Genomic DNA, 15,171 nt, shown 5'->3' on the forward strand with positions numbered 1-15,171 from the left:
GGACGGGCTGGTCTGAGTATTTCAAAAACTGCTGATCTACTGGGATTTTCACGCACAACCATCTCTAGGGTTTACAGAGAATGGTCCGAAAAAGAGAAAATATCCAGTGAGCGGCAGTTGTGTGGACGGAAATGCCTTGTTGATGTCAGAGGTCAGAGGAGAATGGGCAGAGTGGTTCGAGATGATAGAAAGGCAACAGTAACTCAAATAACCACTCGTTACAACCAAGGTATGCAGAATACCATCTCTGAACGCACAACACGTCGAACCTTGAAGCAGATGGGCTACAGCAGTAGAAGACCAACCGGTAGCAAGGTGTACCTAATAAAGTGGCCGGTGAGTGTATGTTATATCATGTCAATTTAGTACTCGCTTTTACTTTGCCTCACCAGGTACGAAGGCACCGTTGTTTTATAATTCACGCCTCAATTTAGGCATCACGGCAGTAATAGAAGTTGCTGCATACTACGGATAAAAACTACTAACTACCAGTAAATATATTTGTATAAAAACTATTTATGCTCATAACAGCATTAGTTGGCTTTATGACAGATTGCTCAAGTCAAATCTATTTTAGCTGGAAAGTCAAAGAAAATAAATATATGAATTTAGGGAAAGGCAAAGAATGGCGGCTACATAAAGATCTCTGCTATGACTGAGTTTCTTGTAAAGCTGTCTCGAAATGCATAAAAAATGACAAAGCTTTAGAAGCTTTTGAGAGGATTGTTTTTTTTTTTCTTACAGGTACTGCAATACAGCTAGCTTCTTGTTGAACAGAATTTCTCATGCAGTTCATGCAAAATGAACAAAACAGTTTTGTTGACATTAAATGAATTCATCACTGGTATCATATGAACTGTCATCATCTCCATATTGCATTGGACATCATGAACATCACGTTCATTGTTTCTTTTTTTAATGGCCACTCAGATAACATCGAGCCTGGTCTGGATTGCACTTTCAGAATGGTAACGTCTCTACTTTGCAACGTACAAAGCACTTAAGAGGAGTTCCCTTAACAGCTGGCAATGGTACCTTTTTGGATATGTTTCAGAGCCGTGTATTGTTAGCATATTATTAGCAGGGGTTACATCTTATGAAAGTTTCTTTCACAAAATTGTAAAAAGCAAATGAAATAAAAAGTTATTGGCAGAAAGAGTTATGTGAGATCAAAAGCAACAGAGCAACAGGCAATGATGTAAACACAGGGAGAGAGTGCGGTTAGCCTGTGGTAGAAGTAGAACAGTGCTTTGTCCGCAACTGAGGTTGACCCATGCAGAGTGGCATGTGCCAATGTTTTCTAGTCTAGGATATGATGACACACCCAAGGAGAACACTTGGGCAGAGTATTAGACACAGTTAAGATACAGTATTTTCCAGAAAAAGAATGAAATAAAAATGGAAAAAAGGAACAGAAGAGTGAAGGCAAGTGTAAAAAGCAAATATTGGACAGGTAAGTCTGGACTGGCCTTCCAATGGCATTGTGTCTGCTACTCGACCATGCTACATAATGGATGGGATGGGAGAATGTGAGTGCTGCATTAGACAAGGTGGGCTGCAGGGCAGGGCGGACACTGAGGACACTCCAGAGGCATCCCCGCTCATGCCAGACATGCTGTTAAGGCTCCAAGGCTTTTCATAACCTTCAGTTGAAAAACAGAGAACGTTCTAAGTACACTTCAGCACTGAATCCACGACAAATGTTTTGGTTGTTCCTCACTGGTCATAGTACTACACCTGTTGCTTTCTTGTTTTTGTCTCCAAAGAGAACAGGTCAACACAGACTTGAGATCATTATTCTCCATGCATTGAGTGCATCAGGAGTACAACAGCATGCACCGGGTGGTACTGGAATGGTTCAGAGTACAACACTAGAAAAGACTGGAAAAGGTAGGCACCTCAGGTAGGGAATGTGTTCTCGGCTACAGGTAGCATTTCATAAGTTGTACGCCATAAGTCACAGACTAACGTGACTTTCTTGAGGGTGTTTCTGCCACTATGGGTTTTTTAATTTATTTTTTAATTTATTTGATTTATGTTAAAATTTGCAGTGCAATGCTTAATATGTACACAGTGTTTTTACCCATCTTGACATAGAAATAATTACTAAATAATGTGATTTTAATAAAATCTATGAAGCACTTTATGGGTCCAAACACCACTTTTCTCTCAATGTTGAGACCACAGTATTATTTCTAATGGAATTGTTTCATATACATATTACTTTACACCATATTAAAATTATTAATTTGTTTACAAATCATATATATGATTTTTTTTCAACTAAATGCGACAATCCTTACCTCATCACTGAACAATTAAAATACCATAGTAAAAGTTTTTTTCAAACAAATCTAGTTTCTATGGAAACAGAAGTTAGCAAGTGAGCACATGGATGACAGATTGGACCACCCACACGGCTGACCCGACTAGATCCAGAAAAACAAGGTTAAGATCACCTTTTCTTCCGTAGTATTTATGTGTGTCCTTACCATACAGTTTAGTAATTGTGTATTTTGAACTACGTTTAAAAAATAAGTTAACATTAGTGTTGAATTCATGTATATTAGATGCCAAGAGTCAAAGCTAATGTAACAGACCTTGCTAGTTGCCATTTATCAGCAACATTAGCAAAAATGTAATTTCCGCAATGTCTTACAATAGACAACAGAATTGCAATATCTGTCATAAAACAAAACATTTTATATTTTTTGTGTATGAAGACTGACATCTATAGTTATTGTACATTTTTCAGGGTGTAGAGAAAAATTATGAAATCCCTTATTTTTAGAAAATGTTCTTACATCAATATTTACAACGATGCACAAAGCTTGATGAAAATGAATTTAAAGGTCTTAAAAACATTATAGAATTTAAAAAAGGGAAATGTATAAAATGAACATTGTTGTAATGTTGCGGTAAGGACATTTAGCAAGTGATGAAAAACATAAAAACATAAACATGTTACCACTATATGCAATTTTGTGTACCTGTTTATATGTATTACATACTCTGATGGTAAAAAATGTAATTTATTGAGGTTGATTTTTTTTATTTTGGGAGAGTCAAAGGTGACCATAGTTGCAGAAACACCCAGGAATGTTTTGTAGATTAATGCTAAATAAATAAACACAAAGGGTTTAACCCTGGTATTAAAGTGTAAAAATTAGAATTTGGCTCTTAATAATAATAATAATAATAATAATATTTGATATTAGCCTTCCTCCATTTGTGTTGTGCTCCTTCACCATACTGATAGCACCCATCAGCAAGACACTTCATGCACCGTTGTGGTCAAGAGCAATGTACTCTTAAGTCAGGATTTATCATTAAAACACATATACATACATGGTACACAGATAGCACATAAATACTTTCTTGTAAGACAACACATTCTAGATCATATAAATCTCGAAAATAGCTTTCTTACTGGTAAATAAATAGCGGTATTACATTATGCATGGTATCAAAAAATATATTATGTAAGATGTGGACAGTTATTATTCAGTCGTTTGTAGTGATTGTGCTTGGCCTTAACAGATGTTAATGTGACTTTGAATATATACAATCCCCAAAGGGATAATTGAGGAGAAGCAGCTGTGTGTAAAAAGAGGTGTGTTGTTGTTGTTGTGTGTGTATGTATGTATGTATGTATGTATGTATGTATGTGTGTGTGTGTGTGTGTGTGTGTGTGTGTGTGTGTGTGTGTGATAAACTGAGGCGTAACACTCAGCAAAGAGGGGAGAAAAAGGAGCGTGTCCTGTCTACGGTCTACGGGGTGTCAGTGTCTTATGGGGGCCTGTGATTGGCTGTTACTGTACGTACCCCTCCTCACTCTGCCCCCTGTGTGGTTGGGGCGTTCAGCTGTGGTGACCAGGAAGCAGGGCCGCTCTCTCTCGCTGGGGCTGAAGATTTCCTCCGGAGATATGGCCTGGTCTATGTGAGGGCAGTCTTCGTTGGCCAGAGCTGCGTTAGCCGCCTCGCCGTTCAGCTTGGAATCTTATAAGAAAACAATTAAGAAAAGAAAAACAAACAAAGACAATCTAGTTTAGGATGCTTCCTCATAAATAAGGTTAAGGAAATGTCTCTCAAATTTATTCATGAATATTACCCTGCAGATCACTACATGCAGAAATTAAAAAAGACCTTTGCAGATTTGTCATTGATCACATCTTTAAAGACATTATTATGGGAAAATGTGGTTTGGTTTCTTCAAAAACCCCAAAAAGAAGACAATATGTAAGGGATAATTTACAGTGAGCTGGTCATTGTTCATTGTCGTGTCAGGGTTTATTTTACAACAATGCCCTGCTAGCTGTACATTGTCCCCCTTATTACACGGCTACTAACTTAAGAAATCAATAATTTGACACAAAAACGGTCCTCTAGTCCGACATCAGAACTGCATCCAGAGCAACGGTCTGTTATACTATACATATGGTGCCTTCAAATGAAACTTGTGAGCTCGTTATACAACATGGGAAGTTGTGTACACAATATGCTTGGCGTTTAAGTGGTGAGAACACTGCTGCTAAGCAACGGCAATATAAACTTTACTGTCGGCGTCTAGAAGCCAAAGAGGGTAACAATTTAGCAAGCTAGCAAGTGGGTAACATAATGTAGGAAATGCAAAGGTATAATGACAAAAATTACAATATATTAACTTATTATGTGCTGAAAAATTAACTTCCATGGTCTCCGCCATTTCTGACAACGTCAACAAACATGTCACAAGTCGTGAACTCTGAAGCTTTCAGAAACTTTCCACTTACGAGGTCGTGAATACCACAAGAGGGGGGTGTTCATATGGACTCATCTCGTGAACACGGTAAACACGACTCCATTTGAAGGCACCAATAGTAAGTAATAGTAATCTGGTATGTAAGGAATACCAGACCGTAGAACAGCATGATTGACTAATCAGAATCGAGTATTCAACAAAGTCGTGTAATAATTTCTTATATTAACTTTAATATGTTGGCAAAGTCTTTTATTCATAAATATAAATTTAACAAGAAATACCTTATTTTGTTGTTTTCTTGAAGGATGTTGAGCAATATGAAAGTAAAACCACTTTCATAATTTGACTAAGGTATCGAGACACTAAATATCTGTGTTTTATAATATTAATGTATAGTGTAATATACACACATATTGTTATTGTTCTATTTGGCTATTATAACCTGTAAACTGAATCTGTTCTTTTGTTTAAAAGAAAGAAAGTAGAGATAAGTAGCAACTAGTGTAACATTACATGATGCCGTGGGTTGGTTTTCCCCCTGTCTGCCCCAATTTTTTGAGTGACCAGCTGCCACTGTTTTCATTTACCAGGTTTTTACAGAATTTAAATGCCACATTTTTTTAATATATCTCACGTTCTACTACCTGGATGCACAGAGGGACTAACGTGTACAATAATACAGTAATGTTTGCCTTGCACTCTGTTGCTCTATATGTTTTTGAAACTGTATCAAAGGTCAGTTTATCGTTGCACTACCAGAGGAATTCAAGAGGAAGTCAAGTGACTCCTGGGCCTACTTGTGTGTTCTTAATATTACAGAAACATGGTGATTACAGACTCTCAGTTAGTCTTAAGAGAGAGGAGGAGTGAATCACTGCATTAAGAAGTGCAAAATCAATAGCAAGACTACTCACGGTCTGCCTCAGTCTCTCTATTCTCCTATCCAGAGTAAAATATGCTTTTCATCACATATTCCATTGATTGTTTTCGGTGGGAAACTCATTTGTTTAATCGCATGCCTGAATCATCAGCTGATTGAAGTGTGGGAAGAGACAAACAATGAAACAGTTGAGTAGCGATGTGGCTGCTTCAGGAGGACAGAGAAGTGATGAGACAACGGTATATCACTTTGTTTCTTACCTTGAAACTTTATCTCGAAAACGTCGTCGTGGGGTATGGGGCTCGGTTGTTGGGAGCTCATGCTCGACTTACAGAAGTTTGGAGAGCCTGGTTGGGGTGCCCGAGGGATGTGCCTGTTTTTTTTCTTTGGTAGTTTCTGTTTCGCCATGGCCAGAGAGTAATACATTCCAAAGTTGTTGACAATCACAGGTACAGGCATGGCAATGGTGAGCACGCCCGCCAGGGCGCACAAGGCTCCGACCAGCATACCGGAGGTCGTCTGAGGGTACATGTCTCCATAGCCGAGGGTCGTCATGGTCACCACGGCCCACCAGAATCCAATCGGGATGTTCTTGAAGTGCGTGTGCTCGCTGGCTCGAGGGTCGTTAGGGTTGGCTCCAATCCGTTCAGCGTAGTAGATCATAGTAGCAAAGATGAGCACGCCGAGGGCGAGGAAGATGATGAGGAGAAGGAACTCGTTGGTGCTGGCCCTCAGTGTGTGGCCCAGCACCCTCAGCCCCACAAAGTGACGGGTGAGCTTGAAGATACGCAGGATCCGCACGAAGCGGACCACTCTCAGGAAACCCAGCACGTCCTTTGCCGCCTTGGAGGAGAGCCCGCTGAGGCCGACCTCCAGGTAGAAGGGCAGGATGGCCACGAAGTCGATGATGTTCAGGGCGTTCCGAATGAAGTCACATTTGTTCGGGCAGAAAGTTATTCGCATTAGAAACTCAAAAGTGAACCACACCACGCAGACGCCTTCGATGTAGGTGAGGTAGAGCGCAGTCTCAGTCTCCTGGTAGGTGTGCACCAATGTGACGTTGTCCACCACCTCCACCTCGGTGCGGTTGATGATGGGGTTGAAGGCCTCGTGGGTCTCCAGACAGAAGGTGGTGATGGACACCAGGATAAAGAACAGCGAGGCCAGAGCCACCCACTGAGCAGGAAATATATATGCAGAAGAAGACATAGAGGGGGGAGAGGAGGGGGAAGAAGGACAGAGAGGAGCACAGTAATTCATGCATTGTAATCAAGCTCAACGCCCAGCAGCCATTCTTAGCACGACACAATGCAACTCAATCTATTATCAGAGACAGCGCCGTCTGGTTTGACAGTGACAGTAGCATTGACACTCTCTCTCACTCCCCCCCGTCCTCTCTCTCTGCTCTCTATATGTCTTGATCCAGAAGTGTCATTGTAAAAGGGACAATCAATGCTTCTCTTCCCTCTACTGGATCTCAAGGTCGTGGCATTTTCAAGGGTCTGCTTTAGAACTACTAATAGCCAGCAGCAACAGCAGGAGACGGGACATTAACCCACATGGCTAAAATTAGCCGGGGCTCTTCCCTTCAGCGCCATCACTACAGTAGGCTTTCCCTACACAAGGTCATACCGTCCAGATGTCCAACTCTTGGGAATCGTAGTGAGCTGAGAGGCCTGCTGAGACTTGTGTGAGAAACATATATTTCCCTTAATGGGCAACTTTAGCCTTCATAATGTATTGATTACATGATCACATTTCAACACATTTAGGCTCTGATATAACTAATGCATACTACATGGGTGTAACAGATACTGTGTTCTCTCCTGGGTATTGATTGCAGCCCTGTCCTCCTGTTATCCTGCTTTGATCATCCTGTACGTGTTCGCTGTAGTTGGAATGGGAAAACAACGGCTATATCTTCAATGGTAATTGGAGGTCAATAGATCAGAGTTGCTGGACAGGAAGAGCAGATAGCTACTTAATCATCGTTTGAATCACAAAAAGTGGATCAATAGTGTTTGTTCATGCATGAAGATGTCTTTATGAGAGTAAGTGAGGCTCTAGTGCTGCTCAGACTAATGCACAGCCGTGTTAAGTAGCTGGGAGGAGTAGTAAAGCATCAGGAAGGAGGTTATTTGGAGCGGGGCATGTCTGGGCATGAGGACGTCTTACATATATTCCACTGAGCAAAAGGAAAGACAGCATCCTTTCACAGTGTGTTACTAAGGCAAGAGATGGAAAACAGGCCCTCATCATAACATCTCATCACTGGCTATTCATCGCATTGTGCTGAGGAAATCACTGCTACTTATGAATGTCTGCTTCCCATCCATGTTAGTATGACGGTCCGGAGGGAAGCTGTGCGTTAGCGGAGACAACAGCACGCCGACTTCTGTTCTGTCAGCAGGGCTGTCCTCTTTGTTCACGCTGAGCAAAGAGGACACACACTAGTTTTAATGAAGACAGCATGAGAATGGCTCTGTGGGTTATTTAATTCTCTTTAAATTCAATACAAAATGTTCATATTTTAAACATACTAATTGTATGGAGAGTACGGACAAAAGGAATTTACATTGTAATGCAATTAGATACAAAATTACTTAAAAATCAACCTTTGTCAAGCTGATAATGTTCAGCGTTTGTTGATACAGTGTGTGAGAGAGATTGTGTTTGAGGCATTAGTATGTGGTGTTGTATTGGATTGCATAATATTGTTGTTTTGTCCACCCCCTCTACAGTATGCACGGTACAAAATAACAAAGTACATCCTAGAATGTAATACAATCCAAGTCAGCCACACTGAAAACTACGACCTCAAAAAATAACCGATTGGACTCAACAGCAAAGGCCAGATTATCAGCTGGGCAATGCCGGCAGCTACTAAGGGGCTCCCGGACCTTCAGGGGCACCAAGAGCCACAGATTTATTGTCAGCTGGTTTATGCTTATTTAAAGGTGCTCTATACAATATCCAGAGCATTAATATAGCAGCAAAATAACTATTTACTATGTAAAGATATATATGTCTACCTGAGCAGAGAATGAAGTCACTCTCCGTCTGTGTGTGTTGTAATCAAAGCTTCTCCGTGCTTTGTTGACACAGCCGGGCCGGCCGCACGTATTTTTAGTGCATATTTGTGCATGTGAGCGTGCCCCACTGGCTAGCTCACAGCTTCCACTCTGCACTGCTCTCATACGGTACAGCTGATAACGCCGTCCTGACCGGCAGCGCATCCTATTCCCCCTCTGGTAAACAGTGTTAGCTCTGTCAGCACTTTAGCCATTGTTTACACTGTTATCACCGTTAGCGCTGTTAACTCATCCGTTGCCATGTTGAGAGCCATTCGGAGGCAATAGAAATGCTCCCAATCTTGCATTTAGCACCTTTAATTAATTGCAGATTTGTTTGAGAGTGTCTTGCCTACCTGTATCTAAATTTACATGGTGCATGTAATGGTTCTCCTGAATGAATGTAACTAAATTACCTCAAACGGGGCACACACTGCTAGTGAGTAAACTGCCTAGTAAACTACCTCACCGATGCAGTATGAACTGATAGTTTTAATTTATTTATTTAATTTATTGACACTAGAGCTAAAACGATTAGTCAATTGATTAGTTGAACAGAAAATGAATCTGCTTTTGTTTTGTTTTTACTCTCTACCTCCTAAATTGAAAAGTATTGCCAGCATGGGCTTTAAAAAGTGGTGATGGGCATTTTTCAAATTTTTCATTATTCAATTAATTGAGAAAATAATTGTCAGATATCTCGATGATGAAAATTTGGGCTGCCCCCTCTTAGTCGATTAGTCGACTAATAGTTGTTAGCTGTTTCGGTCTTACTAAGATCTCTTTAGGCAATTAGTCGTTTTTATGCTTTATCATGTTGAATGACTTATTTCCAAAAAACTCATGAGCACATCTCTGGTAAACATAAGATCAATAGTGGTGCTTTTTTGCAATTTTTTATGGAGAAACTTGTATGAGTGTTAGTCGACTAAGAATTTCTTTGGTCGAGGACAGCGATACTGAAAATAACCCTAATTGACAGGCGCTCTTGTTATTTTGTTCGGCCATATGTTCATCAATTAGCAAGAGAATTTGAAAATAAACACCAGCATCACTGCCAGCACGCTTCAGTGTGATAAGGCCTCGTTCTTATAAGCTACTTTCATGCCTCCTGACACACTGGCTTGCTCAGCCCTCTGAACATCCCACCCTTCAAACCGATAAACAAACACTGCATCTCATCAGACCGCCTCTTACAGTAAATTATGTGTCTTTGTGACAGATAGGAACAAAGTGGCCTGGAGGGAGGGTGACAGGCGACGGTTGTTTGCTCCTTATTGGCCAATTCCTCACTGTTGCTGGCAAACCACAGGCCTACAGTGATATGCAGTGACAAGAGTTTTTCACTGATGTATCCACTGTGAATAGAGTCTGTAATTAACTCGGAAGCTCACTTCTAATTAATCTTCTTGCAAGTCTTGGTGGAGCTCTGTCAATCTCTGCTTTGTCTTGCTCACTGTGAAATGTGGGACACATCTGAGTCTGCTTTGGGAAATAACCCTGCATGCAGAAAGTGGAAGAAGTCTGTGTGTGTTGGTTAAACCACTTTCACTACTGCTAGCTATAAGAGTGAGAACATGTCAATACAGTTTACACTTGCTTGATAACTAATTACACCAATCAGTGCTACAGCTGTTAAACCAGCAGGCAGCACAGCGGGCCTTTTTAGGGGGCAGTGGTAAAAAAAGAAAACCTAAAAAATCACAAGGTGTACAGTCATTTCATTGTCACCATCAAGAGGCATTACGCCCAGATGGAAATGTGCCCATAACAAAGACCAAAAATGTCACCTCAAAACAGCAACTACATTTTTCTGTCTGGAGGTCTGCCACTAAAATCCTGCCGATGCCAAAGATCTGGTTTCCTAATGTGTATCTGACCCATTTAACCAAAGAGCCAGGCTGCTCTGGGATTCTGGAAATATATCAATCCAAAGACCGGTGAGAGGCACAATCACTCTTTATCTTCTCCTGCCAGATAGAGCAGGGTGGGAGTGATGATCTGCATGTAAATGATTTTGACAGATGAGGTCTTTGGTTGATATTTTCCGCTCTTCCTTCTCTGTACATCCCTGCTGTGGAGACCCCTGGGAGGGCTATTTCAAGGTCACCAAAAGCCTCTTTAAACCTCCCATAGCCATCAATCTTTGTTTCACCATCAAGATACAAAGGCAGACACATTCACAACTCAATTCTTGTTCATGCAACTTTGACCATTTCATACCAGCAATGAAGCTTTTTGTCATTATCATGAGCCTATGATAACTCAGATCTTAAAGAGGACCTATTATGCTCATTTACAGGTGCATACTTTTTTTATTATTATTTAGTTGTTGGGGTTTCTACTAAAACATGTTTACATGCTTAAATGTTCAAAAAACACCTAACTTTTCTCATACCGGCTGTATTTGTGATTGGTCAACCGAACCAAACTCTTCGGACTCCGCTCCAGCTCCACTCTGACTAACTTTGCTTACGTCCACACTAATATGTTTTCGTTTAAAAAAACGTGTTTTAAAACGAAAACGATCTCCGTCCAGACAAGCGTTTTAGGGCCGTTTGAGAAGCTGCGAGCATAGACAACAAGGTCAGCAACGCTTGTAACTCCATATTGAAATTTATCACTGTGGACGAGGCTGATGTTGTATGTTTTCTTCCGGAAAAGGTTCACATGATGGGGGCGTGACATATCAGGGAAAGGACCCAATCAAGAAGTGAACGTGGGTGTCTGTCATCGTTTTTCAAAGGTCTCCGTTTCTGTATGTCCAGACTAAAATGCAAACCTGGAGTTTTAAAACTAAAACAGGCAGTGTTTTCCAATCCACGTACTTCTGTACATACACTTACTATTTTGAGTGCATAAGTGCGTTCACACTGTGAAGTATGGCAAAATGCAGTGCACTCGAAGTACCCGTATGTTGTACTCAAAATGGTCAAATCGTTGAGTGTGGTACGCTGGACACTTTTCACACTCAATTGTCGTTTTAGGGGCTCGAAAACGCGGGGGTAGAGTGGACGTTAGGCATAAATGTAGCAAAAGTTATGCGTTTTAAAATGAAAATGTATTAGTGGATGTAGCCTTTGTTTCGGGGCGTGCCAAACTAGCCGTTATGCAAATGTGTTACTTGGTGACATCACCACGTTACAGAAGAAAAGGCAGGACTTCAAGCAAGGCGTTTCGGGCAGTTCAGGAGCAGTGTTTCTGTGGGGGAGAGCAACTCCCTTTGGCGTGGACTTTGTAACTTTGCAGACCTTTTACAAGCACAAAAAACTGTCTAACACACTAAAGTTAAAGGGACTGTTTGTAACTTTTACACGTATAAATCTACTGGGTCGGGAACCCATGCCTCGCATATGTGCGCTCGCGTGTGGCCGGAGTCTCTGCTCCTCTGCCTCCTTGCCTTCACTCACACACCGCGCGCATTCTCTCTGTCTCGCTCCAACACTCTGGCGTGCATGCGCGCTCACTCCACACTGCAGGAGAGTACAGTGGACGTTTGTGCAGAAATAAATGCTGCAGCTCCTCCAGACCAGCAGAGGTTTTCCGTGTCTTGTGAAGTGACGGGGCGCCGCAGCGAGTTACGTTATCGTCTACGACCGGGTGCCGGAGTCTCCCCTGTTTCCTCCGGCTGGGGACGATAACGTTTCTTTTCCTGCTTCAGCCTCCGGGGCTGAAGCAGCGGGGCTGAGGCAGGAAAAGTCAACACTAGGATCAGCATTGATTCATGGAGAGACCTTCGTCTGCTAACATTACTGCCAAGCAGGTGAAATATAGAGTGATATTGTGGTTTTAGCTGATGCGTGTCGCCTCACTGTTTTGAGCGATGCTCGTTCATGTCTATGCAGAGCGAGCACAAGCGCGAGCAACAGGACGCTGACTTTCGTTGACTTAACGGCCACAGGTGTCGCTGTTAACAAGCATTTCTGAAAGGTACAAATAGTCCCTTTAAGTTATGTATTCTTAGATGGTATTTGAATGAGGATTTGTATTTGTTAGAGGATTGAAGGATGTAAAGAGGGCAGCTATTCCAATGATTGATGGCACGATAAATGACCGCGCTGATGATGATGATGCGCTGTGTTACTTGGTGACATCACCACGTTACAGAAGAATAGGCAGGACTTCAAGCAAGACGTTTCAGGCAGTTCAGAGCAGTGTTGCTGTGGTGTTTCTGAGTAACTCCCTTTGGCGTGGACTTTCGGTTTTGTAACTTTGCAGACCTTTTACAAGCACAAAACAGCATCTAACACACTAAAGTTAAGAGGGAAAAGCACAAAAGCATAGTATAGGTCCTCTTTAAGTTCAATAAGAAGAACAACTCACCCTTGCATATTTAGAGGAGTAAGGGTCCTCAAACAGAGCCCACACATGTTTCTGCCAGCGGCTCCACAGGCTCCCAGTCCTGGTGTCATGAGTGTCTCCCTGCGCCAGCCTCCTCGTCATCTCATCCACATCGTCCTCGGTAGCGTGCTCCAGCTCGGGCTCCGCATCATCATTCCCCAGGTCTAACAGGCCCCCCCCGCCGAAACTATCAAGGGCCTCCTCCGCCTCCCGGTGCTGCCGGTAGGTCATCCAGCAGCACGGCTCCACGTCCGTCTCATCAATCCCCCAGAAGGCCAGCTCCTCCTCATACAGAGGCCCGCACACATCAGCCGGGCAGTGCAGCTTACCTGTCCGGTAGTAGTTGAGGATGTGCGCAAACACGCCCGGGTGGCGGTCGAAGAAGAACTCCTCGACTTTGGCGTCATAGTCAAAGTGGTTGGGTGCATCAGGCTCGGCCAGCCAGGACAGCCGGGTGCCAGGTAGGGTGCGCAGGGTGCTGCGGTATGTCTGATGTCTGATCCCTCCCACGTTTATCACAATGCGATCCTTGTCGTCGCTCAGGCCCATTGCGTCCCTTAGGCATTTCTCCAATAAGTTCCCTTCTTCATCGCAAAGGCAAGTCTACAGGGTGCACCAAACATGCACAGAAAGGAACCGCACCTACCTGTCGTTTCTCACCAACTATATGAAAGAAATCTAAACCCTGGCTGTGTTTTTTTCTACAAAACACCTGTCATGCAAACTGGAGGATTATAGCTGCAGGACTCACTGGAGGGGATGAAATCGACAATTCCAAAAAATGATTTGCAGCCAATGGCATTACATTAAGAATGGACGTCACATATCGTCTGTAAATCCAAGATGTCGAGATAAAAAAAAACCTGCCAGCAGAGCAGATCCAGCTCTTTGGACTCCCCACCAAGTTGCTTGAGGTTAATTGATCAGATGAGCAGCTTTGTGACTTTCACAGCAAGGTGACTGCGGTGGTGCTGAGCGGACAGCGCCTGTCCGTCCGGTCCAGCCAACAGCAGTTTCTCTCTCCTCTGATGGAGACGCAGCTTCCCTCCAGTATCCTCCTCCTCTGTTGCTGCCTACAGACTCCTCACCTCCTTCACACCGACGCTCAGCTCTGCGTTTAACAACACACGGCAGCTCTTTTGTTTTCAGCACAGACACACAGATGCTCTCCTGCTCATCAGGAACTTTCCCTGTCCTCTACGCATCGCTGATAAGAAAAAACACCCAATTTGAAGGCAGGATATTTTTCTGTGCTAGAGATGAGAAGGCGACAAAAACCTCCTAAAAAAAAACGCCCAAATGTCTGCCTGTTCTTCACACCGTGCAGCTCTGTGCTCTCAGATCAGATGGAGATGGAGCATGCCCAGTGGACCCTGTCAAGTTCTCCAATTAGAGCTGTTGAAATTGTCCCCCAATTTGTCTCACTTAACGTCGTCGCTCGGAGGGTTTTTTTTATTGTCAGCGGCTGAAGCAGTCAGGAGGGACTCATCATCACGCACAGCTGGTTGGAGAAGGTGTGACCCTGGAGATCCGCCCATATACCATCAAAAACACTCTCATCATCATCATAACGCGTCTTTATAGCTCCATGATGATTTACACATGTAATATCCAGACTGTTGCTGATGTCACTGCACTGACTGTGACTGTGGAGATGTTTTTGAAACAAAAGAGTTGAGAGATTTTTTGTTGTTGTTGTTGTTGTTGTTGCGCATAACTTGTGCTGCACTTAATCTGTATAATACAAATAATTAGCATCATCCACCTGTGCGTAATGTGCCAGCAGAGGGCGCCACAGCTCACTGCAAAGAATGTCTTTTTTTTTTTTTCTTTCAAAGGTCTTTTTATTAATTGTCAATAATCATAGAACAGTCAATATACAAGGAAAATACATTTTCACCCGTGACACAACACATCAATCAATCATACCTGACAACAACATACACACAAACAGCCACAGCTGGCCACAAAGGACCTAACTGATTCTCAATCATGGATACATAAAATTAAAATTGTAGAGAATACAACACAGGGAGAGTATCCACAAATAAGTCAGGAAATAAGAAGAAGAAGAAGAGAAATAAATAAATAAAAAACATTTAAAATATATATATATACCTACATACACACACACGTAC

General features: G+C 42.4%; 1 protein-coding gene across 4 annotated transcripts in view; it reads right to left on the minus strand.

Annotated features, from left to right (window-relative positions):
- The window catches only part of kcnc1b (potassium voltage-gated channel, Shaw-related subfamily, member 1b), a 20,558-nt gene extending 5,596 nt beyond the window's left edge, over positions 1-14,962 (minus strand). Inside the window, exons 1-4 of one of the 4 annotated variants that reach the window (XM_037768193.1) lie at positions 13,016-14,957; positions 5,882-6,797; positions 3,826-3,999; positions 739-1,643 (exon numbers count right to left, since the gene is read on the minus strand). In XM_037768193.1, the coding sequence (XP_037624121.1) occupies positions 1,504-1,643; positions 3,826-3,999; positions 5,882-6,797; positions 13,016-13,582 (1,797 nt within the window). In that variant the 5' untranslated portion in view covers positions 13,583-14,957 and the 3' untranslated portion in view covers positions 739-1,503. Of the gene's footprint in view, positions 1-738; positions 1,669-3,825; positions 4,000-5,881; positions 6,798-13,015 lie in introns of those variants that run through there. The other 3 variants (XM_037768195.1, XM_037768194.1, XM_037768196.1) reach the window with 3 other exon arrangements.
- Positions 14,963-15,171: the final 209 nt, after the last annotated feature.

This window comes from Sebastes umbrosus, chromosome 4, assembly GCF_015220745.1.
Source record: "Sebastes umbrosus isolate fSebUmb1 chromosome 4, fSebUmb1.pri, whole genome shotgun sequence".
In the NCBI taxonomy this organism is placed as follows: domain Eukaryota; kingdom Metazoa; phylum Chordata; class Actinopteri; order Perciformes; family Sebastidae; genus Sebastes; species Sebastes umbrosus.